Source organism: Urocitellus parryii, chromosome 1, assembly GCF_045843805.1.
Source record: "Urocitellus parryii isolate mUroPar1 chromosome 1, mUroPar1.hap1, whole genome shotgun sequence".
NCBI lineage: Eukaryota > Metazoa > Chordata > Mammalia > Rodentia > Sciuridae > Urocitellus > Urocitellus parryii.
This window is the reverse complement of record NC_135531.1, coordinates 180,134,614-180,159,639: the sequence shown is the minus strand read 5'-3', so window position 1 is coordinate 180,159,639 and position 25,026 is coordinate 180,134,614. Positions and strand designations below refer to the sequence as shown.

Genomic DNA, 25,026 nt, shown 5'->3' with positions numbered 1-25,026 from the left:
TGTCAGTCGCTTCTTCCCAACAGCAGTGGGAGGTAGATCAGGGATCGGTTTGCCGATACGCCAAATCCAGCTCACCACCTGATTTTATAAATAGAGTTTTATGGGAACAAAGCCACGCCATTCCTTTATGCGTCGGTGGCTGCTTTCTTGGTAGAAGGGCAGAGTGGCTAGGACAGAGACAGCCAGGCTCATAGGATTTAACACGTGCCATCGGGTCCATTAAAGAAATAATTTGGGGCTGGGATTGGGGCTCAGTGGTAGGTAGAGCGCTTGCCTAGCACATGTGAGGCACTGGATTCGATCCTCAGCACCCCATAAAAAATAAATAAAATGAAAGGATTGTGTCCATTTAAAAATATTTTTTAAAAGGCTTTGAAAAATAATTTGTGGATCCCTAAAACAGATTACTCCTACTTTTCAGATGAAGAAACTGAGCACAGAACTTGAGCAGGGCACCCAGTTTATATGCAATTAGTATGCACTGGAGCAAGGTTGGGACCCCGATCAGACACTGATTTCTATGTATTTTACATTGCTTTCTTTGCCTTCATAAAAATTCTCTCCGATGGGGCTAGCCAATTCTCTTCCAATATGTCAAGCTTTCACTTCCATTCCAGCCTTCGGGGAAGAAGGGAAAGAGTGCTCACCTCCTGGGCAGAAAGGTAAAGATGTTAGGAGACCTGGAGGCTTATGAGCTTTGGGGTTGGACTTCGGAAGATTAGCAATTTATGGACTGTGAAACTCCAAACCACCAATGCAAACTCTCTCTGCAGTTTCCCTCCCACCAAAGGACAAGTGGTAGTGGTTAACCAAATCAGGCTACCAAGCAGACCATACCTGAGTCCCAGCTGACCCTATAACCCTGAGCATTCTGAAGTCATTATTTCCTGTTTCACAAGTGGCCCAGCAGCCTCTTAGGGAATCATAGGCTGGCCAGGCAGAGAGGATCCTGATGACTCTAGGGGAGACACTGGACTCCTTGTGACTGCCAGCCAGACCTGGTCCAGACTCTCAGCCCAGAATCAGTGCTTAGGGTCACTGTGGCCCAGGGGAAAAAAAACCTGTAAAGTTTGTCACCTTTCTGAACCTCAGTTTCCTCCTCTTTAAAGTGAAGATAATATCTGTCTCAAGGACCCTATTCCACCCTAATCCTAGAAAAATAGCTGCTAAGACACTGCCATTTTATATATCTAGGGGGAGGAGCATTTCAAGTCACTTGTCCTTGAAAAGGAAGATTTGACCTGGAATTGTTCCTTCTATCTTGACCTAGAAAAGCACCCTATCACAAAGTGCTTCAAGACTGGATGTAAATCTGGCAATGATGAAAAACCTGATGCTGAAGCCAATTAAAAATGGTTAAATCCCAACTCCATCCCTACTAGCCGTGTGAGACTTGGCAAATTCCCTCTCTGGGCCTAGTGTTCTCATCTGTAAAATGGGGATGAGAGTACTACCTACTTTCTATTGTCATTGAGAGGGATAAAATAAGTTAATGTTTGTATAATGCCCAGCATTGTTTGCATAATAGCTAACTATGTGCTATTCATGCTAGGCATGTGCTCTGCCCCTGAGCTACACCCCCAGCATATTTTGGTATTAATTTGTAGTGAGGATTGCACAACATTGTGAACATACTAAAATTTAAATTTGCATACTTTAAAATGGTTAAAATGATAAATTTTACATTATATGAATTTTATTTCAATAACCAATGCATATGTTAAAAAAGTAGGTTGGGCTGGGCCCCATAGCACAGGCCTATAATCCCAGCGGCTCAGGAGGCTGAGACAGGAAGATCTCGAGTTCAAAGCCAACCTCAGCAAAAGCCAGGCGCTAAGCAACTCAGTGAGACCCTGTCTCTCTATAAAATACAAAACAGGGCTGGGGAATGTGGCTCAGTGGTCAAGTGCCTCTGAGTTCCATCCCCCATAAAGAAAAGTAGGTTGGCTAACCATACTACAGATCAGAGAGAATACTTATCACTCATTCTTCTGAAGCACCTGGGAAAGTTACTTTTCAGGAAAGAGGAGCAGAGCCCCAGGGGACAGGTGAATGTTTTGCTTGAGGCTGGGCTTCTCAGTAAGAGTGTGTCCTCGTGTTCATCTTGTGCCTGGGACTCCAACTATCTCTGACAATGCCTCCGTGGCCTTTTTGTGGATTTCTCAGATTCTATTTCATTTATTCATTCAACTCCAATCCTGTGCCAAGTGATGGGAGTGAAAGACAGATAAAAATCAGACACAGCCCTTAGCCATTCCCTGGTCAATAAAGCAGAGAAGCAAATTCATGAGAGCAAAGAGCCCTTGTCCCTTTGCTCTGATAGGACCACAAAGGAGAGAGGGAATGAATGCTCCTCCTCAGGAAGGTACCATTGCACCTGAGATTGGGAAGGCTGTGGGAATTGCTGGTGGTCAAGGGGGCAGGGTGGGGTGCTTATCCTGTGGACACTGGGCCCCTTGTTCCAGGAGGGGAGAGGTGGTTTCCTCTCAGCCTGATCTTTTCCCGAGTATGGGAGAGAACAAGACATGAGGGAGGAGCAGTGACCTTGGGTTGAGGGGACAGATTCTCAGACAGACCTGAGGTTTGAAGAGAGCAGATGTAAAGATGTCAAATTTTCATTTGAAGAGGGAGAAAGAGGCCTGGGGATGTAACTCAGTGGCAGAGAGATTGCCTAGCATGCACAAGGCCCTGGGTTCCATCCCAACCCGGAAAAAGAGAAAAATTGTGCTTTAAGAAGAGGGAGAAGCCACCAGGAAAATGTAATGATTGTTGTACAGCCTTGAGTGCTCATTTGAGATCTGAGTCAAAAACACGTTGTGAGCCTATTTAGTGTTGTGTGATTTTCTGCAATAGTGTTTGGGTACTCAAGTACAGGGATGGATGATGGTTAGTAGAGTTTAATCAGAGCTAGGATTTGCCAGTCAATTACTAAGTGGAAAGAAAGGGGCAATGTTGGTGAGGGTATGTATTTGCAGAGAAGTGATTGCCTGAACCATGAACTTTAAGCTAATGAGGAACATAGTGAGGGCCCCGGGGTAGTTTATCTACTTAACACTTAAAAGTGGCATGCCCAGTAGTGTTTTTTAGCACTTTGCAGAAGGAAGATGTGGCAAGATCATAGACCCAGTGAGATGTAAGGATTGTTGGAACAGGGACACCCCAGGTAGAAGTGTAAAAAGGAGGTGATAAGAGGGTGGTATATGTGTGTCTGTGTACTGGGGATTAAACCCAGGGCTTCATACATGCTAGATAAGTGCTTTACCACTGAGTTACATCCCTAGCATGTTGGTGGTGACAGAGTCAAGGCTCTGACTGTGAAAGCAGATGGCCGAGGTGGGGAGGAGGAAGAGATTGCTAGGAGTTGAGGAGGCATGTTAATTATGTTTGCCCCTCTATTTAACATTTGGGGGACCTTGCTAATCCTGCCTCTCCCAGGACTAGATAATTACCAGAGACAGTGATGGCATGACTTCTCTGTGTTGTCACTCCATAATTTCAGGGACAATCAGAACAGCAGGCTCTGTAACAGGTGGCCAGGATGTTGGGTGGATTGTCTCTGAGGAAGTTGCGGTTGGCAAGAATGGTCAAAGGGGGAGTGGTAAAGAATATAGTGGCCCAGGTGCTAAAAAAAAACAAAAAACAAAAAAAACAAAAACAAAAAAACCTCAAGAATGAAAGGAAGTGACCAGGAGGTAGGCACATAATAGCAGCAAGAATGGGCCATGTATGGAAAAGTCTGATAGCATGCACTTCAAAGGAGCTGGGGTCTGTGAAGGAGAAAATGGCTGTGGCAAGAGGAGAGGACACTTATTCTACCTGATTTCCAAGGGAAGGGAAGGGAAAGGGAAGGGAGAGACTAGGGGCAAGTGGAGGAGGGGAGAGTGGAGGAGGGGACGGGGAGGGCATTTTCTGATGATGGACCAAGCATTTGAAAGTTCACAGGGAAGTGACCTTGTGGGGACTGCAAAGGTGTGAGTGATTGAGACCAGATTAGGGGGATGGATAGGAAATAAATGCAAAACAAGTTTCTAGGAAATGGTAGATGACAGTTTCCAAACAAATTTTGTTTTAAAAAAATTTTTTTAAGTTGTTGTTGGATTTTTAATTTATTTATATGCGCTGCTGGGAATCAAACCCAGTGCCTTGCACAGGCTAGGCAAGTGCTCTACCACTGAGCTACAACCCCAGCCCCGGGGGGTTTTGGGGGCCATGAAAGTAATAAGTATTACTAATGTTTTAATTACTATTCAATTGATTAGATTAGTAAGTTTGAATATCTTATGTCTCTTAAGCCTAAAAATCTTGATTTACAAAATATTATCTTATTAATAAGGCCAGAAAGTTTTGTATAAAAATAAAACTTTCTTTTCTTCTTTCATTAACTTTCAGTTAGCTCATTGACTTCACAGATTCCTTATTTAGATTACACAATTTCTCTATTTAATTAATCAGATTTCTGTAGACATTTCAAACCACACTTTCAAATTGAGTTCAGTTGATTTTCTTAAATCCAAGAAACCCTGCATTCATCAGAGTTCTCTAGAGAAAAAGAAACAATACAACAAGAGAGAGAGAGAGAGAGAGTGTGTGTGTGTGTGTGTGTGTGTGTGTGTGTGTGTGTGTGTGTTTAAAGAGAAAGGACCTGACTCATACAGTTATGGAGACTGAAAAGTCTCAAGATCTTCTATCAGCAAGATGAGGACCCAAGAGAGCCTATGATATATAGTTCTAGTCTAATCAGAAGCCCGGAGAAGCAGGAGAGCCTATTGGGTAGGTTTGGATCAAAGTCTGAGTCCAGAGACAAGAGTCAGATGTGCCAGGTTTTTCTGGTTACAGTGTTGGGGATGGCACAGACAAGTGCTCAACCACTGAATGCGTCTCCAGCCCCCTGTCCCCATTTTAAGATATGGAAGGAGGGAGGGAAAGTGAGAGAGAGAAATTCTTTCTTATGTTGCCATTTCTTCTATTTAAACCTTTGATGGATCAGATGAGGCACATCTACATTAGGAAGGGCCATGTGCTTGACTCAGTCTACTGAATCAAATTCCATAAAGACCACCCAGATCTCTTATAGCTTTCAAATCTATTGAGTAAAATCTTCCTAACCTTTTAGCAACTCTTATAAAAAAGTATGACAAGAAATACAACAGATTCTCTTAATTATTTAAAACATCTTAAAACTAAAGTACATATCAAACAGGGGAATGATCACAGAATTCTTATTATAGACAACCTGGCCAGCACCATAGTATGGATCAATACGGCAGAAGATTTCCCACTGGGTTACATGTTCTCTCAGCCCATCATGGTGACCACTTTACACTTCACTGCCATGGGTTGAGGGGGCTTATAATGCCTAGGGCAGGGATTAGGTGAGGATCCCAGGATGATTCATTATGAGTTGGTGTTGATTAGGCTGAGTCTCTGTGGGGGTGATTGAACATTCCAAGTCTCTTTTTTGTTGTTATAGTAAGACTTCCTATAATTTTTTTGTTGTTGCTTGAGTAGAGCTGATGAGATTTCTCACCCCCTACCAAGATTTCAATGAATTTTTTAGCAGCTTGATTTGCATTGATGAAATTGTGATGTGGACCAAAACTTGAATATAGTATGCACATAGTTAATACACTGTAAACATCATTAAAGACTTGTACGTGCCTTTTTTTTCTTTTTAGCATGCCTCATAGGTTCTGCAAAGAAATATTGCTTTTAAAAAAAAATGCCAAAATTGTCGCAATTTGCTCAGTGGGAGCCTCTTAAAACTGTCTTAAAACTGGCTCCCTTTTCCCTTAAGATTGATTGCCCTGGATAGTTTTGGAGGCATTCTTTCTGGCCAAAAATATTTGTTGTTCCAGGCTCATCTTAATTATCCTTGCTTTGAGCTATAAAAGCAGATACTTCTTAAGGACTCCTGCTTTCTTTTACTGGGGAACTGTATTTAAGACCAAAATCTTGGTGCTTTGGGCACATGTTAGATTACTCTACTTGATACTGTAAATGGGTGATATTACAGTGGGCCACATTAGAGGGCGATGCTAAAAAGATACATTTTAAAATGTCATGGGACCATATTGTCTGCAACTAAACTCAGTACTTAAACCTACTCAAATATTGTAGGTTTTCATTTTTTTCTTGTATTCTCTGAGATATTAGCTTCTCTTATTGCCACGAAATGCAATTTGCCAATTTTAACATACCACGTACATTGCACATTTTACTGTCATATATTGACACGAAGAGAACAAATCCAATCTTGGATCCCTGGCTTGGGCTGTGCTGTACTTCCCTTTTCTGTCCATGATCCTAATTTTTCCACTGACTATTATTCCTGGGTATCTTTTTGACATCAGAAGCTGGGATTTTTGGTAATGAATACAGTGTACCTCATTTGATTATTATCTGCTCATGGAGGGATAAATGACTGTGGTTTCCACTAATTGCTACCAACCATGCTCTTCAAACTGTCAGATTTCCTGCTTATTATTATTATATATTATTATGTACTATATTATTATTAATTCTTACCTTTGCTAATAATGCACAGTCTAAATCTGTAGCTTGTCAGTCAATACCAGTTTCTAAGACAGTCTCATTTTGGTTAAGACTAGTCTCATTATCCTTTAAAACTTCATCCCTGGATTTCATACAAAGCTGCCCCTGCCATGCCAGAACCTCACCACTCATGAGACTAGACCCTTTGCTCCAATGGCTCATAAGTGGAGAGGGCTGGTCTGTCCTCTGACCCACAGATCTATTCCTAGGGCTTGTTCTTCTGGTAACTAGGACAGAAAGAGAAACAAAGATGGTTCCTCACATGGGTGCTTGTGGGCGGTCCTCCCCTGTGTGGGTCATCATGTGAAAATCCATGCTGGTGCAGGCTAAGTCACCATGCTTTCTGTTAACCTCTCTACTAATCTGGTTTGATTGCTCCTGATGGTGGAGGTAAATAGGAGTGGGAGGCAAGATGAGGTTAGTCTTGGTAAGTATTTCAGACTTAGAACCCAGAGAAAAGTGGGTGAACAGTTTAGTTAAGTCCAGAGTGATTAAGGGAAGTAACAGGGTCTGGTGGGCATCTGGTCAGGCTTGTGGCTGGAGGTGGGTTATGAATCTGCAGCAGGGGTAAGGACTTCTGGAAGATAGGGGCAAGAGAAGGGATGCAGCAGAACCACTGAAGCCCAAGGTGGCAGCAATGGAGACTCTTATTTATGTATTAACGGGGACCCAAGAGAAGCCTGTACCAAGATTCAGCCTTAAGCCAGGTCCACCTCTACCATCAGGGAGAGGAAGTCCTTACAAAAGAGCCCCACATTTGGTAGGCCTCTAGTTGTTGAGATATTGGCAGCTGAACCTAGGATGGAGTGTGTGTGTGTGTGTGTGTGTGTGTGTGTGTGTATAAAACGTTGTTCATTACTGGGGGCAGTCAGCGTCCGTTGATTACCACCTATATCATTTCAACGTTTGCTTCTTCTAATGTATTCTCGCAGCTTTAACAAACTTCTTGCAAATATCTAAAATGAAACTTTTTGGAGAATATTTCTTCAGACTTCTGCATCCAAGCTTTGACCAATGTCCAAGATCTGTTCAGGCTTTTGGAGGTAAACAATAAACTCCCTTAAGGTTTGTCCAGAAACAAAGGAAATGGTGAGAAGTCCTGGCCCTGCTACCAGTGCTGGCCAGGCATGGGGCAGCTCAAGAATGGACATGCACAGGTTCCCTCCTGACCAGTCTTTTGGTGCAACTGCTGCCTTTTCTGTTTTCCAAACACCATAAATCCATTTCCTCATGGCCTCCTAATTTTGGTTGCTCAAGGCCCACTGTGGTTGCCTTACCCAACTTCCCCATTTCATCTAGCTTCTGTTCCTGTTGCTAACTTGATGTCTCTTTCTACCCGCTTCTCTTGGATTCTCAAGAGAATGATGGGTAGCTCAGCCTATCAGGAAGCCCCGTCTGCGTGCTGACCCGCACTCTTTGGGTAAGGTGCTTGCTCTGCTCTGATAGGATTCTCTGTGCTGAGGAAAGGGAGGGGACCAATGGACTTTGTGTTTTAGTAAGTGGATGCCCCTTTCCTTGGTGCTCCTGGACAGGGGACTTTCTCAGGATGTCCTCTAGGAGAGAATATGATGTCATCTGGAAGGCTGCAAGGGCTGAAGAGAGAGACCTGAGACCCACACCTCCATATCTTTGGGAGAGAACTGAGAGAGAATTGAGCCAATCAGACCATCTTCCTCCCTCTAGAGAGTCCACACTCCCACCATCCACCATCCTGGATCTTTGAACAACGACCCAAACCCATCTCTGGAGCCCTTCTTGAAGAGAGTCTTAGGGCAGTGTTTCATCCCCCTCACCACCTGGAAAGTCCTCTTTTGTACCCAGGCCCCAGTTCAGCTACTGAGAATGAGAGATGGACGGATGGAGGTGGGGAGGACAACAGTGGTTGGTAAGGACTGTTTTACTCCCTCAACAAATAAATACTGTGATCTCAGGAGTGGCTAATAGTTAATGTGTTCTCATTGTGCATCTCACTACCACCATAATCTATTTTTTTTATGGTTTTGCCATAAAGGTTTTATTTTATTAGCGCATATTAATTATACAGAAGAGTGGGTTTCATTGTGGCATATTCACATATGTATATAACTTGATAAATTTGGCTTCCCAGTACTGCCTCTTGCCCCATGCCCCATTCCCTTCTTTACTCCACTGGTGTATCTTCTATTTTCATGATCCTTTCCCTGAGTGCTTTTCCCTCTAGCTTCTGGATATGAGAGGAAATATATGACACTTATTGTTATGGTTTAATATTAGGTGTCCAAAAATCTCGTGTGTGAGACAATGAAAGAGAGTTTAGAAATGATTAGGTTGGGAGAGCTTTAACCTAATCAGTGCATTAATCCACGGATGGGATATGAACTGGGTGGTAACTGCAGGCAGGCAGGTGTGGCTGGAGGAGATGGGCCCCAGGGGCATGGTTTTGGGGTACGTATTTTGTCTTTGGTGAGTGAATTTTCTTGCTCTGCTTCCTGTTGCCACGTCCTGAGCTGCTTTCCTTTCACCTCGATGGACTGCCTCAGGTCAAGCCTCTGGAATGAAGTTGTCCTCTGAAACTGTGAGCCCCAAATAAGCTTTTCCTCCTCTAAGATTGTTCTTGTCATGTCTCTTGGTGATAGAGACAAAAAAGCTGACAGAACACTTTGGGTGTTATAATCCAAGTATGGCTTGTTTTGCTTAACGTGATGCTCTTTCGTTCCACCCATTTTCCTAAAACAACATAATTTCATTCTTCTTTATGGCTGCACAAAACTCAATTGTGAATACATACCAAAATTTATTTATTTATTCACAGTGATCTCAATTAACCTCACAACAAACCTCTGAATCAATGCTGTTATTTCAGCCTACTTGATAAAAGTCAGGGAAACTACTTGAACTTACTAGATTTACAGAGACTATATCTATATTTACCAGGAGAGGCTAGATGACATCCTTCCATCTGAGGTTCTGGTTTCTAAGTTCCTGTTACCATCAAGTTCTATGTTTTCTATAGGTGATATACTCTACAAATTACCTATCCCTGAGAATCTAAGTGGGTAAAAGACACACAGTTTCTATATTTATTTTATGCTCTTTAATTCAACAAAACACCTGATCTCATGTAATGGGTTTCAGTCAGAACACAAGTGCACTAAAACTATTATGAAAAGCTATGAAATTACCTTCAGCTCTGTGTATACAGAATGTAAATGAATTTATGTTTAGACTTGGGTACCATCTCCAAGATATCTCATTATATATATGCAACTATTCCAAAAGAAACAACAGAAAACTCCTGAAATCTAAAACACTTCTAGTCCCCCGTATTTTGGATAAGGGATACTCAACCTGCAGCTATCTTGTGTGTTTAAGAATGCTGGAGGATCACTGAGAAAATTCTTCCCAAACTGAAGATTTTTGAAAAGGTTAAAATTATAATAATTACTTCTAACAAAGAAGAAATTGAATTATCCTGAGGATCTTCGATAATATATTTTCTGAGCCTTAGGGGAAAAAATAATGTGATAATCTGAATGAATGCAAGAAAAAGGGAGCTGGCAGCCTTTAAGGACAGCTATTGAACCCCAAGATACTCATTCACTCAGCCAGCTCTTCATTATATCCACAATCCCTAAGAACCCTGGATATTCAATCCCACAAGAGCCTCCATGCTTCACATGGCCCATAGTTTCACTGAAGGCACTTCTTACATGGGATTGATTGCAGAAAAAAATAAAGCTAAGGTTTCCTTGCCTTTTTCCACTACAGGTGGTCTGAGAAAAGAAAGAACACCAGACACAATTCATATTTGGGAGTTGATTTGGTTCACAGAGGAACTGAGGTTACAATTTGGGAGTCAGGAGAAGCCTTTCCCGTGGCATCCACCAGGTGGCACCAGATTCTCAACACAGTCAACAAGTCCTTTCCAAGGGGCCACAGCCTTAGGATGGCCCTTGAAGATCAGGGAGAGAAATACGATACATTAGCTCTTGTTTATCAGTGGGGAAACTTAGATGGACAGGAATACATGTTTAGTAATACGTGAACAGATTCAAAACCATGAGCCAGAACGTCCACATAAATAATGCAATGCTGGGCACCCAGGAGAAAGGGGGATGGGATGGGTGAAATCGGTCAGGGCCTCAGTAACTGATGGCTGGGTGATGCTGAATAAGCAATATGGACAAAATGGTGTTAAATATGGATGTGGTGGCAGCCATTCCCTGGACAAGCATTGTCTGGGCCTCACCTCTGTGGTGACAGGGACTAGAGAGAGAGAAGTGCAGGGCCCAAGGTACAGAGGGCTGGGAAGCTGGGGCTGGGAATGCACTCAGATGAGAAGATGATGGAGTCTTGGGGAAAAGCATGTGCAAAGGCCCAGGGGTAAGAATGAGGGGCTATGCTTAGGAAATTGTTGGTAGGCTAGGTCTTTGAGAAGGCCAGAGACTGGTGTATATGGTGGTGAAATGCAGAAGGAGAGCATGAGTCTCAGTCCTTGGGAGACTTAAAAATTACCTGTGAAAAGGATAAACCAGAACCTATTCACAGGGGGTGAGTACAAATAGGATGTTAAGATGAGGGTGGGAATGAGGCAGCAAGAATGGCACTTCCCTGATTGTGTGTCTGTGTATGGTTCTGGTTCTTAGAATCAGAGTAATATTACCCTCCACAGCTCTCCTCCCCATCAATAAGCAAGTCACTAGGATGTGGGGGAGCTAAAGATAGAACCCAAACAGTAACAAGTAAACCTAATTAAATTTCAAATAAATAACTCAACCACACTGATGGGAGTGGAGGAAAAAAAAGAAAGAAATCTAAGAGACTTTGGAAAACTGTGTGCTTTAATTGAACCCTATAAAGCTCAAGTAAAAAAAGAACACGTAAATAGTAATTTAATGAGTAAACGTGTTTCTCACAGGGAGACGGGTTAGCAGTTAATGCACTAAGATTTAAGAAATAAGTTAATGTATTATAGATAATGAGAACAGGGTTTATCACTGTAGAAGAAGGAAGGGGGAAGGCCAAAATGAACCTCATGGTGTGGGATTAAGATCGGAAGTATTTACATGCACACATAAGCATAGACGTGTGTGTGTGTGTGTGTGTGTGTGTGTGTGTGTGTGTGTGTTGATTTTCTCAGGTGTTCTGTCACAGTGACAGCTGACTAAATATCCATGTATACATAAACATCTTTGTGTGTGTGTATTATGGTCTGGATGTGATGGGGATTAACTGAGTGGTAACTGATGACAAGAAGGTGTGGCTGGAGGAGGTGGCACTGGGGGTGTGTATCTGGTGAGTGGAGTCTCTCTCTGCTTTCTGGTCAGAAAGGGAGCCTCTTCTCTCTGCCACACTCTTTTGCCACCATGTTCTGCATCACCTCTGTCCCGAGGAATGGAGCCTGATGTCTGTGGGATGCGACCTCTGTCACAGTGAGCCCTCAAATAAACTTTTCCTTCTCTGAAATTGTTCTGGTCGGGTCTTTTAGTTGCAGCAGTAGAAAAGCTGACTCAAACAGTGGAGTGTATGTGGATACAGAATGAGAAAAAAAGTTCATGAGAACAGAAATCTGGGTATCTTAAAGTCTCTCGCCCAAGATTTTTATTAATTACTGTGCTAGGGTTTGGATCTTGAATGCCCTAAAGACTCATGTGCTGGAGCCTTGGTCCCTAGCAGAGGTACTGCTGGGAGGTGGTTGAATATTTAGGAGGTGGGGCCGAATGGAAGTGAAGTGGCGCCCCCTTTCTCGACAGAGGAGTCTTATCTGGGCCTCTCCAGAAATCTTCTCCATGGCTGATTTTAGGACTGTCAGCAAAAGAGTCTCTGCAAAAGAGTTCACTGTAGATAAACTTCCTATTTTCCTGTCACCCTGTTTTACTTGGCCACTGGCCGAGAAGATACCAGCACTCCAGGTGCTGGACACCCCTTACTAGTTTTTCACAAACATATCCAATATAATACTTTGAAGAAATGTGAAAACAAGGCCTCTGGCCTTGAGCTGGGCTTCACAGAGATGTCTACATTTTTAAGGTATGTCACCAACTGGGATCCATGGTAACAACTGGCCTGGGGAGGAAAAATTGAGAAAAGAAGCTCTCCCCTTCTCAGGTGTTGTCCTTGAAGGGTTAACTTGCCCAAAACAGTGAAAGAAAAAGCTGCTTTTATGTGAACTTCTGCAGACTGTGAACTTCTGAGCCCTTCCCCTAACATTCTGGGTATAAAAATCTGAAACTACCTGAACTCGGGGTTCACGGGATTGATTGATTACAGCAAAAGCTGTGTCCTCTGAGCCTGGCTGCAGCCAAAGAAAACTGTTTCCTGCTATCTTCAGTGCCTTGCCTCGTCTGCCCCTACCACAGAAGGAAAGTTAGGTCACTGGGGACAGGCTTGAAGGGGATATGGGCCCCCAGCCCTTTGCTTTTCTTTTTTGCTTCTTGGATGCCATGAGGTGAACAGCTCTGCTTTCCTCCATATTCCCCACCATGATGTTCTGCCTTGCCACAGGCCCAAAGCAATGAGGTCAGCCAACTGTAACCTCTGAGTCAAAATAAATATTTCCTCCTTTTAAGTTGGTTTTCTCAGGCATTTTATCACAGTTACAGAGAACTAACTAATAACCAAGGGACACTACTTTAACCAGGAGATTAAGGTAAACATCACCAGTAATGTCATATTGACATCTCATACCCTATGATAAAGTGCACCAAAAGGGACTTACCACTTCTGTGGAATTCTTTAAAAAATATACAACCTCAATGCAGTCATGAAAAAATTAGCTAAATCCACATGGTGAGGGACATTCTACAAAGCAACTGTCTAAAGTGTCAAGGTAAAGATCAAGGGGGGCTGGTGTGTGGCTCAGTCGTAGAGCATTTGCCTAGCACATGTGAGGCACTGGGTTTGATCCTCAGCACCACATAAAAATAAATAAATAAATAAAATAAAAGGTATTGTGTCTATCTACAACTAAAAAACCCCCCATAGTAATAAAATTAAAAAAATAAAAAAAGGAAAAGTTCAGGGACTGTCACACAATAGGAGAAACCAAGGAGACATAATGACTAAATGCAATGTGGATTTTGATTTCTGGAACAGACAAGGGACTTTAGTAAAAAACACTTTATTGATTTTAATTTCCTGATTTTGGAAAATGCATCATAGTTGCTATCAACATTATAGAAAGCTATAAGAAAATAGCTCTCTGTACCATTTTTGCAAGTTTTCCTTAAGTTTAACATTTTTCCAAAATAAAAGAATTTTGAAAATTAACAGTGCCTTGGTCCTGCCCTGTGAGTTAAGAAGAGCTCATATTTTTAAATCATTCTTTTATGCCAAGCATCTTCGCCCTTTTGCTATTGACCCCTCACAACCCTATGTGAAATGAACACTGAAGCTGGTCTTTGCATGTGGGAAAATTGAAGTTTGAATTAAGAGTGCCACATGATTAGTAAAGGCAGGATTGGGGTTCAATCAGCCAGCCTCCAAAATTGAAAGGCATCTGCCAGATGTGGAGGGGCTGAGGGTGGGGTGGGATTCTGATCAGTTGGCAGCCGGGGACTTGCTGATGCTTGGCTGTGATTGGCTGAAACTTGGCTGCTGTGATTGGCTGAAGTTTGGCTGCTGTGATTGGCTGAAGCTTGGCTGTGATTGGTGGAAGTTTGGCAGCTGTGATTGACTGAGATCCAGTTAGTTGCTAGAAGAACTTGTTCTTCCCTAAGTTGCTGTTTGTTTACATACTAGCTGTTTGCAATGTAGGGATTTGAATCATGGAGGCAACTTTTGACCAAATTGAACTTAACATGAGTGACAACAAGGAAGGAGTCCTTAAGAACCTTTGTCTGTTATGAAAAGCTGCCTGATATGCTACAGATGGCATCCTGTCCCTGGAGTTTAGGTTTCCTGGTGGAAAAACAAGTCCCAGAAAAATGTCAGAATGGATGAGTTAATGGTACGAGCTCTACCTAGCCTCCTGGCTTTGTGTGTAAAGCACCTGGTGGGCAGACTGACGCTGTTTCCTGGAGCATTTGGTGACTAGTGGTGCCAAAGAGTCGGGTCTCAGAGTCTAGTGAACACATGCAGATTTCCCCATGGAGCCTCGGGGTGAGGGCTGTTTTGTCCCTTAGTTCCTGTCACATGATTCTGGTATAAGGAGGTCTCCTCTGCTGTAGGTGGTAGGAGTTAGTTGCTTGGAACTCTGGGGCACACTTGTGAATGTTGGGGTGTGAATGTTCTACTGCAGGGTCTGGTAGGATGGGCGTTAGACAGGAGCCTTTTCCCCATGTTTTGAAAGGTCAGGTCATGGGGTTGCCATCTGGTCATTTCAGGCTACTTCTGGGGGCTGCAATGGGCTTGGAGGTGGGATGCAGTTGCCCTCTTGCCTGGTATTAATTACCAGGCAGCTGAAGGTGATGGAGACTAGGGTGTGTGTGTGTGTGTGTGTGTGTGTGTGTGTGTGTGTGGACTGGCGGGAGTGGAGTGGGAGGAGGTATTTGTAAGGAAGTGTGTTCTCTTGGCAAGAGGAGAGAGAGGTGGCTACTGGTTCTGGGTACAGAGGGTGACAAATGCTGAGGGAATCCACTATTATCAATGGGTTCCCCTGTTCGAGTCTGGTCTCCATCCCCTGAGCTTCAGTGAAAAGAGGAGTCTGGGCCTTTGTGGCTGACCTGGCCTTAGATGTCCTCAGCCCAGAGTCAGTATACCAAGAACTGGCACCATAAGTCTGCACTACTGCAGGCCAGGACCGAACACCAGGCCTTGAGGGCTCTCTGGAGCCTTTTGCTGTTGTAGGGACAAACAAGGCAAGGCACTGAAGATAGCAGGAAGCAGTTTTATTTGGCTGCAGCCAGGCTCAGAGGGCACAGCTTTTGCTGTAATCAGTTAATCCCCTGAACCCCGTGTTCAGGGAGTTTCAGAGCTTTATACCCAGCGTGTAAGGGGGTGGGGCTTGGAAGTTCACAGTCTGTAGAAGTTCACATAAAAGCAGCTTTTTCTTTCACTGTTCTGGGCAAGTTAACCTTTCAAGGACAACACCTGAGAAGGGGAGAGCTTCTTCTCCCCTTTCTTTCCTCCCCCTGCTGCTGTTACCAGGAGCCCAACTGGCAACTTCTCTTATCTTAAAAATGTAGACATCTCTGTGAAGCCCAGCTCAAGTCCAGAGGCCTTGTTTGCACATTTCTACAAACTACTATAGTAGATACACGTTTGTGAAAAACTAGCAAGGGGTGTCCAGCATCTGGAGCACTGGTATCTTCCGGGTCAGTGGCCAAGTAAAACAGGGCAACAGGAAAATAGGAAGTTTATCTACATTGAACTCTTTTGTAGAGACTCTTTTGCTGACAGTCCTAAAAAATTCATGGTGAAGAATTCTGGAGAGGCCCAGTTAAGACTTTTCTGTGGAGAAAGGGGGTGCTACTTCAGTGCTCAGATATGCAAAATGGGCATCTGCCCACTATGGAATCTGCTAGCCCCTCCATGCACCACCTGCTGGTACCAACAGAGTTCCTGACGAGTGGCCATACTCCTGGTGATGCCAGGCCCCAGTTCTCATCTTCTCACCTTTTCCTGCCACTTACACAGGTAACCAGAAGCCAGCCCCACGTCTGTGGGGCAATTCAAAAGGAAAAAGCAGCTCTGGGCATCTAGCACCAGTGTATACAGTAGAAGTTTTCAGTAGGTCCCCTAAGCAGGGTTTCCGAAATCCAGGTGGATCCAGCCACATTGGGCTTGTACAGGATTGTGAAGCCTTTAGCATCCACGTCCTGGGCAATTCCTGTTCTTTGGGAAGGCCCCTGTGGTCCTCAGTGAAGCCCAGTTAAGGGCTTGACTGTCCCACCAGCCCTTTATCCTACTCACACTACCCCTGCAGACAGCAATTCTTCCTTTGTGCAGAAAGACCCTGATGCAAGACAGGATGCAAACACACGTGTTTTTAAAAAGAAGACAACTAGCCTGGTGCAGTGGCACAGGCCTGTAATCCCAGGAGGACCACAAATTCAAGGCCAGCCTGGTCATCTTAAGGAGCCCCTGTTTTAAAATAAAAATAAAAAGGGCTGGGAATGTGGCTCAATGGCAGAGGGCCCTTGGGTTCAATCCCCAGTATGGCAAAAACAAAACCCAGAACAACTTTTTCTGATAACCAGGTTCAAGTGAACACTTCAACTCCCCCCCCATTCCCCGCCAGCCACCTGGTATTATGGTGCTTAGGCTGTACCTGGAAAACAGAGTTGCCCTGGGAATGGCTCTTGGCAGAAGGGATCCTGGACATGGCAGCCATCCATGTTCTCCCGAAAGGGCCAGGTGTGTGGTGGGTTTATAATTACATACACACACATACACATATATGTACTTACACACACATACACATATATGTACTTACACACACATACACATATATGTACGTACATATATATATATATATGTACTTACATATATATATATATATATATGTACTTACATATATATATATATATATATATATATATATATATATATATATATAGCTTATGCATAGAAAAATGAGTGCAAATAGCTGGGTCAAATAGTGGTTCTATTCCCAGTTTTCCAAGGAATCTCCATACTGCTTTCCATATTGGCTGTACCAATTTGGAAAGTCCCACCCACAATGTATGAGTTACCTTTTCCCCAAAGGACTTTAAAACAGCATTCTACAGGGACACAGCCACATCAATGTTTATAGCAGCACAATTCACAATAGCTAAACTGTGGAACCAACCTAGATGCCCCTCAGTAGATGAATGGATTAAAAAATGTGGCATATATACACAATGGAATATTACTCAGCAACAAAAGAGAGTAAAACCTTGGCATTTGCAGGTAAATGGATGGCACTGAGAAAATAATGCTAAGTGAAGTTAGCCAATCCCAAAAAACAAAGGCCGAATGTTTTCTTTGATATAAGTTGACTAACTCATAGTGGGATAGGGAGTGGGAACATGGGAGGAATATACTAACTCTAGATAGGGCAGAGGGTTGGGAGCAGGAGGGAAGGGGCAGGAGGTTAGCAATGATGGTGGAATGTGATGGACATCATTATCCAAAGTACATGTATAAAGACACAAATTGGTGTCAACATAACTTTATATACAACCAGAGATAAGAAAAATTGTGCTCTATATGTATAATGAAAATTGTAATGCATTCCACTGTCATTTATTTAAAAAATCAATAAAAATAAACAAATAAAGAAAGAAAATGAGTGGAAGTCATACACTCAAATATATTTGGATAATTATGTGTTATTACAACACGACTAAAATATTGCCAGCCTCACTGGTCATGTTTACAAACACTATTGAAAGGCCTGGCTCAAGGGCACAGTGCCTGCCTACTTATTTGGTGCCCTTTGCAACAACCTCTTGTCCCAGGGAGTCTCCTCTGGTGACTCCTGGTGATTTTTATTCTAGAATCAGGTATTTGTTGAGAGCTTTGATCTGCAGATTCTTCATCTCCTCAAGGACCTTTGTCTCAGGGGAGTCCCCAGAGGGATGTTTTCCCATTGTTCCCATACCAGTCTGTGAGCTCTAATCATCTCGCAGTGACCCCTCCAGGTCCATTCTCCCCTTGCTGTTGGGGAGCTAGCGTCCATGCCTCCTGGGACTGGCTCCCGAAGCCAAAGTCAGCAATGCTGAATCTGTGCAGAGGTGGGAGAGCAGCCTTCTCCCCAAATCTATCCTGTCTCTGGCTCCTGCCCCCTACCCCTCCAAAAGGCTCCCTCAAATGTTGTCAGCCCCTGGCTCTTGGTCCCTTGGCACCGGGGCTCACGTCTTGCTCAAGAAGGCTCTGTTCCAACATTCCAGCACTAAATCTTGCACCAAGAAGCTTTGAAATTGCCATGATACTAATAACATTTTATTTTTAGAAAGAAAAATTATAATTTAAACATATGTACATCTACATGTCATTTTTTTTTCTCTCTAGGAACTTCCCCAAATGGTCAGACCATAAGTGGACACAAAGGACCACAGTGATCTGCAGAGAGCAAACAAGAGGAACTGACCTCCTGGTGATTTTTATTCTAGAATCAGGTATGCGTTGAGAGCTTTGGCCTGCAGATTCTTCATCTCCTCAAGGACCTTTTCTCCTGCCTTCTCTGCTGCTTGTGCCTGGTCTTTCACCTCTCTGAATATCAGAAAGCACAATAAGGGCATGTTAGGCACTTTGTAAAACATGCAAATCATCTACCAATGCCAGTGAAGGTTGACGTTTTTGTTTTAACACATAAAGATTTTAAGTCATCATCAAAGCCATCCTCAGTAAGGCCCTAAGCAACTTAGTGAGACCCTGTCTCAAAATAAAAAAAAAATACTAAAAAGGGCTGGGGATGTGACTCAGTCAAGAAAGAAGAAAGGTGGATTATGCACCTGATGAGGTGGTTCAGGTGCTCAAGGTGTGCTAGAGGTTGATGGGGGTTTGGCCAAGGGTTGTTGGGTAGAACTTGAACCCAATGTGAGATAAGAAGAGGCTGTCAGTTAAGGGGTATCATAGGGTCTGAGACAAAGGGCTGAGAAATGGGGAGTATCTAGGTTTCCTAGGGGCCACCTTGCTTCTTAGGGGGGAGGCTGGGCCACAGGTGAAGGTGTAGCTGGACATGCAGTGGGAAGGCTGTTGTGGAGTGTCCCACCATTCAGATACCTGGGAGGAGATGCTGAGTGTATTGGTTGAAAGAACAGGTGTCCCTCTAAAGATTGTGAACTCAGCTATATGATCTGCCTAGGAAATGGGGGTACCCAATATAAAATTAAATGATTCTAAGACGCTGTCTAGAGAGAGCGATGTGTCATGCTCTGGCAAATGCCTTACACTTTTGGAGAACTAGAAATCTCTAAAACTGGAGAACTGAAATGTTCCCTAATGCACACAATTAAAGAAAAGAATTTGGCACCATTTTATGGAATCATGTCTAAAATGTAGAGATCATGACTCCTTTTAAAGATATTAATGATTGAGTAACATTGTGATGATCTTAGCAGTGTTGAATGATGTGTCAGCAACTAAAGTCACTTGCTCAGTTTCTGGGACAGTATACAATGATTCTCCTTAATGGGTCTTGAGGGGAAAAAAAGACCATTTTCCAGTGAGCAAAGAATCTGTTCAGGTAATTCCAGCCGTCAAGGGAGAACAGGTGATTCTTTACTTCCATGAAAATACATATGAAAGCAGCACATTGTTTATTCTGTTTTAGTTTTGCTTTTTTTTTGTTTTTGCAGTGCTGGGGATTGAACCTAGGGCCTGGTACATGTTAGACAAGTGCTCAGCCACTGAGCTGCACCCCTGATCCTGCAGAGCAGTTTTGATGGGAAAATGAAACATCATTTATGTGTTCATGTTGTTGTGTCCCATCTGTCTAAGCTCTGGTTGATTGAGGCTGGAGGAGGTGAGGGAGATGTATAGGATAAGATAGAGTAGACAAAATCAAGCACAAAATGATGTTTGATATGAGTTAAAAAGAATTTCGGGACCAAAAAATCTTTGGAAAATAGTCTATGAGATATCATCCTATTAGACTATTATACAGCCAATAAAATGACAACCATGTTGACAATTTTGACATGCACATAAATAATTTTAACTGCAAAAGAGGTGAATTCAAAGTACATTTGGGAATGTTTACTGCAAATGGGTGAAATGCACATATATAAATATTTTAATAAAAATTAAAAGTGAATTTGATGAACAAAAAAATGTTCAGAGTTTATTTTTAGGTTATTTTTTTTTGCAAAGTAGCCAAAATAAAAATAAAAGAAAAAAATGATGCAGTATTTTGGTTTAACAAATAAAGTAATAACTCCTACTTCATTTACTCATTTTATTATCAATTGATATTCAAGTATAAAGGGTGAAAAACCACATTAAAGAGCAATAGAAAAGTATTGACTATTACCTAGGTCATGGACAAAGTCATTCTACATCTATGGATACTTTTTGAAATAGAAGAAAAGTTTTTTATTAAAAACTTTTAGTTGGGCTGGGGTGGTGGCTCAGTGGTAGAATCTTTGCCTAGCATGAGTGACGCACTGGGTTCAATTCTCAGCACCTCATATAAATAAAAAAAAAATAGAGGTTCATTGAAAACTAAAAAAATGTTTAACAACAACAACAACAAAAAAACCCTTTAGTCACCTACTTGAAACAAAATGCAAAATGCCTCTCTTTGTTCAGGTACAAGAGTTTTTATTTTGTGTGTGTGTGTGTGCAGTGTAGTATATTATGATATTATTTTATTGAGTTAATTAACTGATCAAAATAGATGCTCACTGTTAGAAATTTTATTTCTTAAATTTTCTTTTACCACAAACTGCCCATCTATTTTCTGAGAAATGTTGGTTGTTGTGGTGCCTGAAACTATCACAAACAAGCCAGAGAAACCCCAGAGAATACTGCTCTGAGACATGTGAGCATGTCTTTTGGAAAACCCAGAGTCTCTAAAACTCTCTAAAGTTAGAAGACAAACTAAGGAAACAAAATTGCAGCCCATATAAGAAAGAGCAACTGTCCTTAATATGTGGGGGAGTGTTACAAAGAAACACAGGCAAAATAAGCTTGTCATAAACAAGAATAATTGATACAAAAAATAGTTGATAAGCATAAAAAACTTTAAAACAAAGAAATTAAAATTAAAACAATGAAATGGACTTTTTTTTTTGTGTGTGTGGTGCTGGGGATTGAAGAGATGGCCTTTTTAATTAAATTTAAAATTTAAGCCAGGCGTGGTGGTAGTGCATGCCTGTAATCCCAGTGGCTCATGAGGCTAAGGCAGGAGGATTGAAAATTCAAAGCCAGCCTCAGAAATAGTGAGGCTCTAAGCGACTCAGTGAGACACTGTTTCTAAATGAAATACAAAATAGGGCTCAGTGGTTGAGTGCCTCTGAGTCCAATCCTTAGTACTAGCCTTCCATCCCCCCAAAAAGAAAAAATAATTTAATTTTTTTTTTTTTTTTCAGAGTAGAAATTAGAAGTTTATTAAAGGACAGCAGAAAAGACTTCTCCCGGAGAAAGAAGGGGACCCAAGAGGTGGAATCCCATAATTTAAATTAAAAAAAAAATCTATCACATTGATAAAGATGAAAAATAAAAAAAACAAAACAAAAACCACTGCCATCATTAACAGAACCCCAAACAAACCAATCCCCCACCCTTCCCCAAAAGATCCTATTCCATGTTGTCCAGGGCTCTCCGATGTAGGCAGTCCTGACCTCTGCTGGTAGGAGGTATGGATGGCAACTAAGCAATCTATATTAAAACCTTAAAATGTACCTTGATCTAGCATTTATGTTTCTAGGAATTTATCTGAAGGAAAAAAAGTCTGATAAGTTTTCAAGGAATTATGACACCAGAGTATTTGATGCAGCTCTACTGACAACATCGAAACATTGAAAAGAGTTTTCATATTCATTAGTAGAGAGATAGTAAAATAAATTATAGTACATCTATACTCAATGAAATATAATACTGCCTATCTATATTTATAAATATTTTATATATATAGTTAAATAAAAGTACATAAGGTAAAATTATATATATAATATGATTTAATTTTATTAAAACTGTATATATAATTAATATTATAATATATTATTAATATATAATATATTTGGAAGTCCATAAATCAAATTATGCAAATCATTACTTCTGGGTGGTAGAATTATAGTTATTATATTTTTTGTATTATCTGGTTTGGGGATTATGTGGAACTTTAAAACATAAGAGAGTTTAAAAAAGGATATGTGGAATTTTAAACTTATAAACCCCTATGAATTCAAGGTGGTTATTTACAATTACAAAAATATTTTTCCAAACCAGTCTTTAAAAGGATGATTTTAGTTTACCTGGTCCCCTGATAGAGAAGTGAAAGAAAGAATGTTTTTCACATTTGGCATCTCAATCAATCCTCACAACTGCCCTGTGCAAGGGATTGTATTTTTTTTTTTTGCATGTTACAGATGAGGAAACTGAGGCCCAGATAAGTGGCTGGGCTCGAGATCTCCTATGTCATAAATGGTAGAGCTGTGATTCAGCTTCAGGTCTGGTCTGTCCTAAAGCACACTCCCTCATATTCAACGAAACTCCATCAGCTGTTAATAATGAACGCATGTGTCTCTGAAGCCAAATGACAAGCAAATGAAAACACTGGATTCAATTTCTAAAGTTTCACTTGCTTCACCAAATTCAAGAGGCTAATTGTGCATAAAATAAAATAGACATTCAAGTATAGGAAACAACAGAAATGTGTTTCTTTCAAAGCTTGAGATATTCAGAGTCAGATAACATGACAGTTTTGATCTCAGACTACCTCTTGGATCAAAAGGCCCCAGAACCACCACTTACTTCTCCTTCTTGGTGTCCTTAATGTCCAACAGAGGGAATTCCGCTTCAATCATTCTTGGAGTCAATGTAACTTCTATATTATGTTCAAAGAGCTTGCTGAAAAGCAATAAGATGTTTATGGGAACTGATTTTCCTTCCTAACATAAAATAGATGAACTGTTGTATTCACGGAGGAGTTCGGCATTCCTTGTTCTTTCAACATTAGTCCTAAACATCTACTTTTGATGAGTCTATGTTTGGCGAAGCATAAAGCTGCTAAATTGCTTTCTGCCAACAAACAATGGTAGGGAAGAGTTATTTATAACCAGAGAATAAAAAGCAATTTTTAGAAATGGGGTCACAGATTTCATATTCTTTTCAAGTGCACATGGACCATTTACCAAAATGGACTGTATCTTAGACCATAAAGAAAGCCTAAATAACTTCAAAGAGTTGATTCATTTAGGGCTGAGGTTGTAGCTCAGTGGTAGAGTGCTTGTCTAGCGTGTATGAGGCACTGAGTTCAATCATCAGTACTGCATATAAATAAGTGAATAAAAAATAAAGGCCCATTAACAACTAAAATAAATAAATAAATAAATAAAAACAAAACGAGTGAAATCATTCAGACTATTTTCTTTGACCACAATGGAATTAGAATAGAAATCAATTATAAAGGATAACTTTAAAATTCACAATTGCTTTAAAATTAAATAATATATTTCTTCTTTTTGTTCCTTTAAAAAATTCATTGGTGAATTATAATTATGCATTATATGGGATTCATTATGCCATGTTTGCATGCCCATGACATAATTTGATCAGCCTCTTTTCTCAGGACCTTCCCTTCCCCTCCCTTCTTTTCTCCACCTGATCCACTTGCTCTGCTCAACTGGTCTCTCTTCTGTTGTTGTTATTATTATTTCACTTACTGCATTATAATTATATATATAAGCAGGATTCTTTTTGGCATTTTCACCCACAGACATAACGTAATTTGGTAGATTTTAAATAGTCCACAGGGAAAGAAATTCAAGGAATCTAGTTTAATCTTCTAGAACCTTCCCTAGAGTGGCACATTTTTACTCTAAAGACTTTGCAGGTCACATTGTCTCAGTTATAACTACTTAACTCTGCTATTGCAACACAAAAGGAATCATAGATCGTAACTGAGTGGGTGTGGCTGTTTTGGTAAAACTTGATAAGCACAGGTGTCAGGCAGATTTGGCCATGGATTATCATTTGCCAAACTGTGGCCTAGAGCTATGAGGTTTGATGGTTAAAGCTGGATATTATTTGCCGTTTGAATTTCAGCTGGAAAAAGTGGAAAGGAAGAGTGTAGAGGAGACACACTTTGTCCAAGTTTCTCACCTCATCTGCCAATATCTCATCGGCAAAGACCTCATCAAATGTAGTGCTTAACTGCTGGGGAGGCCAAGGAACTTAGCCTCTAGATTCAACATCTCTTTGACTTCAGAAGAAAAAAGCAATGAATGGACAAAGAGCCTTTTCCACCACATTCAGTTAAAGTGAAATGCTTCCAAGATGAACAAAGACTTCAAAGTTCGGGGTTACAAACAGCACCCTTTACCAGCAGTGATACAGAAGCACAGGTGATCAGGGCGGTTTTCTATTAAGGAGAATACCCTAGAAAACTGCAAAAAAAAAAAAAAAAAAAAAAAAAAGTCCTAGTCTCACATGGCTGAAAGCTAATGTTTACTGAGCAGCTGCTATACGTGAATCACTATGTTTGTGCTTGGCAGGCATTATCTTCCCAGAGCAGTTTCCTCATCTCTAAGGTGGGCATAATAATAAGACCTCATCGTGGGGATTACATGGGACTGCTCTCCAAGCACTGCCTGCTACAGATTTTGTGCTCAGTAAATGCCAGTTATTTTAATTACTATTCTCCTCAACAGCATCAATTATCTCCTGTAATTCTGATAACTCCGTATGAAGTAGTATTATTAGGAAACTGAATCACAATAGTGTGCACATCGGAGCTGGATGGAGGAGAGGCTGCCCCTCCTTTAGCCTGCTGATGTCCCCCTAGCGGGCTGGACAGTCAGGATTGTTCTGAACCCGAACCAAGCACAGACCATCATCCTACCTTAGCTGTGGTGCTCTCTAGGAATGCCCCCATGTGGGGCTTTGTTTAGAAACCACTTCAAC

The 25,026-nt window shown here is 41.5% G+C and overlaps 1 protein-coding gene across 2 annotated transcripts in view; it reads right to left on the bottom strand.

Moving 5' to 3' along the window:
• Window positions 1-18,560: 18,560 nt before the first annotated feature.
• LOC144254712 (cilia- and flagella-associated protein 221-like) overlaps window positions 18,561-25,026 on the bottom strand; it is a 93,473-nt gene continuing 87,007 nt past the window's right edge. For both annotated transcript variants that reach the window (XM_077798201.1, XM_077798202.1), the window contains exons 22-23: window positions 22,876-22,971; window positions 18,561-18,669 (exon numbers count right to left, since the gene is read on the bottom strand). In XM_077798201.1, coding sequence (XP_077654327.1) covers window positions 18,561-18,669; window positions 22,876-22,971 — 205 coding nt within the window. The remainder of the gene's footprint in view (window positions 18,670-22,875; window positions 22,972-25,026) is intronic.